General features: G+C 37.9%; 1 protein-coding gene across 1 annotated transcript; it reads left to right on the top strand.

The window, feature by feature from the left end:
• The first annotated feature begins 1,004 nt into the window (after positions 1-1,004).
• Positions 1,005-3,221, top strand: LOC149217562 (cysteine-rich repeat secretory protein 55-like). The gene is made up of 2 exons (XM_089390283.1): positions 1,005-1,528; positions 3,065-3,221. Exons 1-2 carry the CDS (start codon positions 1,005-1,007, stop codon positions 3,219-3,221), a joined length of 681 nt encoding a protein of 226 aa, XP_089246409.1.
• Positions 3,222-3,918: the final 697 nt, after the last annotated feature.

Genomic DNA, 3,918 nt, shown 5'->3' with positions numbered 1-3,918 from the left:
ATTTAAAATAAATCTATGCTCATAATAATTACATTTAAAATAAATCTATGCTCATAATAATTACAAAATTGTAATGCTAATCATACAAATTTAATTCGAATATAAAAGCGCCCATTGTACGCCTTCGAGAAATCGAGTAGGTAAACGACGCTTTAAAAAATTGCATATTTAATCACTTTGAATTCGGAGGTTTTGATAATTGTATTATTTGTTTCTAATAAAAACGACGACTATTCAATGACTTCGGAAGAAAAATAAGGAAACGAATAAAGAAACCAGACGCGTAAATTTGAATTTTTTTATAATTATTAAATTGATTGAGGAGGACGTGTTTTGATGTTTATCGTGTAAAATTGTATTTTAAATTTATATGGGGGTTTATTAATTAAAATAATATTTTAAATTTTAACTTTATGTATTTTTAAGTTATTTTTATAATAAAAAATTAGTTAATAATTTTTTTTAAAGGAAATGAGACTAATAATATAAATTTATAATTTTGAGGTATTTCATTTAAGTAGAACATTTTGTAAATCGAAATTTATAAATATACTTGCTAAATTAAGGTTGACATATTTTTGGGTAGAATATCTAGGCATCAACAATAGGTGGTCAAATAAAATCTCTAATCTTTTTGCTAGAATAGTTAGCTTGTAGTCTATACTATCAATATTTTCTTGTTTGTCCGCTTGTACCTCTCTATATTACCTGCAATATGAAAATGAGGTTTAACTTTGTGCCAACTTCATACCATAATTAATAAAATGATACACTTGTCAAATATAATGAGAACCACAATTTCCTTAGTGTGAGTTGACATCACATCAAAACATAACAATACCCACTCTCATATAACTTCTTTGGGAAAAAAATTTGATTATATTTAAATTTTACAATTTAATATCAATATTTTTCAATTTGAACCAGTATTCTAAATTTTTAAGTCAAATAAAAAAATTAAATAAAATGAAAACAGAATAAAAAGACCTCGGAAAAGAATATAGATGGTGTTCAACGTTTCCACGACTGGTCAATGTTTCGACGAGTGGGTTGAGGTGCAAAACAACAATGATTCTGTTTATGGGCTTCGCGAGCGCAGAGGAGATTTAAGTTCATCGGACTGCCAACGGTGCGCATCCACAATAAAAGTACAGCTAGTTCAGAAATGTCAAAAGAGTACTTTTGGATTCGTTCAACTAGAATGTTGCTTCTTACGTTACGACAATTATTCTTTTTACGATTATAATGAGGGTATCCAACCTTATGGTGTTGCTTACAACCCGAACACCACTGCCTTGCGATTCGCATCTGTTGTTTTAAAGGTGTTCTCAAATATTACCGAAACAGCCGTGTGGAGTCCCAAACTTTTTACTACACATGTATTCGAAGAGGATTCTTCACCTTCGAAACAAATCTACAACTTAGCCCAACATTGGACAGATCTGTCCCAAGCGATCTGCCAGTCTTGCTTTTATGCCGCCCAATCGAATATAACATTTGGATACCAAAGCGGAGAAAATGGAGCTATGTGCTGCAGATTGCATTACAAGATTTATCAATTTTTGCATGCTTTTTTAGTAATATTAAATTTGTAACTTAAACTAAAACCATACAATATAGAACAAAAAAATAAAAAAATTTGTAAAATATTATAAAATTTGTTGTGATGAATTGTCTTAGTGGAATATCCACAATAGTTTACAAATAATCAAAGATAGAAAACAAACACTATGGGATATGGTCACATATTCTTGGATACAAAAGACTTGAGAAAATCCATATACAAACACATAGGTCCCTTGTAGGGGTTTTTTATAGGCATTTAATTGTGATACATATGTCATAAGTAGTTCTTTTTTCACTTAAAATCGATTTTGGTGTTTAATAACACTTAAGGGGGGAAACAAGGGGTTTGAGCACTAAGTGAAGCTTCCTAGAATAAAGTTCCATGAATAACACCTGATGGTGATATAAGCCCTTTCTAAGGGGGTATTTTTCCCAGGATTAGGATATGGGTGACATTAACATGTTTTGTACAATAGAATTGTGTAACCACCCCTCTCATATCTACCCAGTTTTACTGGCCTTCCAGAGTAAACATGAGAGGAAGATTTACTATGACATGACTCAACCTCCTAGGTATAGTTAAGGTAGTGAAATCAACAAAACCAAAACCTTATTGACTTCCCTCGGGTGCTACAGGACCCAAGGGCTAAACCACCTGTGAAAAATTGAGAATCCCACTGGAATCTACTACTACAACAATTGATTAAACTTCTCCTATTTGTTAATTACTGAAACAAATTATCTATTGCTTCCTACAACAAATATCGAAGCTAATACAACTACACCCTTCACTTAATTAATTAATTTTCCCAAAACAAGAACAGAACAATAGAGAAAGATATACAAAAGTGATAGTATTTTTTGGACAAATGTCCCCAGAAAAACCCAATGCGAGAAAGCTGGTGCAACAACTCTGAGGGTTTTTTATTATTATGCAGTAATTTTCTGAATACAACTTTGGATGCCTACATCGGAATTACAATTTTTAACCAAAATATGGGCTCTAAGCCCCAATACTTCCCTTAGAGGATCTGTTTGCAACAGGCCCCCAACACAAACATTGTGACTCTCCCTCGAGTCACTCTATCGGTGTGAAGATCTTTGCACAAAGACCTCCCAATTCTGCCTAGATCGCTGCAATATCGGCAGCGCATCGAGTGGCTTCCTGTTGTACTTCCTCGACGTGTTGTTTAGAGACTGATGTGGCTGAACTGCTGCCCTGAACCTTTTCTTGTGTTGCTTGCAGCTGTGAGAGCTTTACTTCAATGGAGGCTATAATGATATACGCCTCATCAATCCACAACTGTAGGCGCACCTTCAAAATTGCTTCCTTATGTCGAGCAGCATCCACCTGCTCCTTGAGCGCTTTATCCTGCTAGATCCTCGCGAGCCTCTGTGTAAGGGAAACCATCTGCATGGTCCCTTTTACTTCATTGTATCTCTGTTGTAGCTCATGCGCCTCTATCTCTAGGCACTGTATGTTTGGGTCCTCCTGCAGGGTGGTGAGAACCTCGAATGACTACTCGAACACCTTTGTGCAGTCTGTCATTGCATTGCTAACCTCCGTTATTGCTATTGTAATTGCGATGGCGCGCTATTCCTTAACCTCTGGTGGAGTTGAAGGTTGCACCTTCAATTGCAGTTATGTTATATGAAGGTTCAACTCCAGCTGAACCTTGGCCATTTCTTCCTTTGCCTCGCGCACCCCTGCTGCTAATTTCTGGATGTGCGCCTCCACTAGTTCTTCTGCTTGGATGGTCAACTTTGGGACCATCTGGCAGATTTCCTCCACCCCCTACACAATCTGTCTGTTCTGCACCACTACCTCATCACGCTGCAGGCTCATCTGCTCTATGTTGATACACTTCTCGCTCATTACCTGGAGCGCGCAACCCTCCCTAACTCGTAGTTCTGCAGTAGCTCCGTCCTGCAAAATATAGAGTGTCTCTCGAGGGAGCGCAACTATGTTTAATTTGATTCCCTTCGATCCGCTGACCATAGGCCTGTCGGCCTCATTTTCTCTAACGAGTGCTCCATTTGGCAGCACTATGGTGTTGTTCATCCGGGCGCGGAGCATTTCCTCGGTCGCGGACGTGCCTACTGTGAGGCTAGTCGATATAGTGCCAGCCTGTGGAGTGTGCACCTGCAACTCCTGTATCTATGCCCCGAGAGCCCCTAACACTATCTGGTGTTCCTCCTCGAACTGCTGGAGGGCATCTACAGTGACATCCCTCATCGTCTTGCCAATGTCATGAAGATCCCCCTCAATGAGGGTGATTGGGTTGAATGAAGTCTTCGAAGCCTTCGACTTCTTTCGCGGCCCTACCTCCTCTCTTGGGCACGGACGTTTTC

The sequence above is a fragment of the Pinus tabuliformis genome, chromosome 1_1 (genome assembly GCF_031772625.1).
Source record: "Pinus tabuliformis cultivar Carrire ecotype Pingquan chromosome 1_1, CPIR1, whole genome shotgun sequence".
Classification (NCBI taxonomy): domain Eukaryota; kingdom Viridiplantae; phylum Streptophyta; class Pinopsida; order Pinales; family Pinaceae; genus Pinus; species Pinus tabuliformis.
This window is presented reverse-complemented; position numbering and strand designations above follow the sequence as displayed.

Coding starts and splice junctions, on each gene's coding strand:
- LOC149217562 (XM_089390283.1), top strand. CDS start 1,005: ATGGTGTTCAACGTTTCCACGACTGGTCAATGTTTCGACGAGTGGGTT. Junction 1,529..3,064: donor AGCGGAGAAAATGGAGCTAT/GTGCTGCAGATT, acceptor GTCCTCCTGCAG/GGTGGTGAGAACCTCGAATG.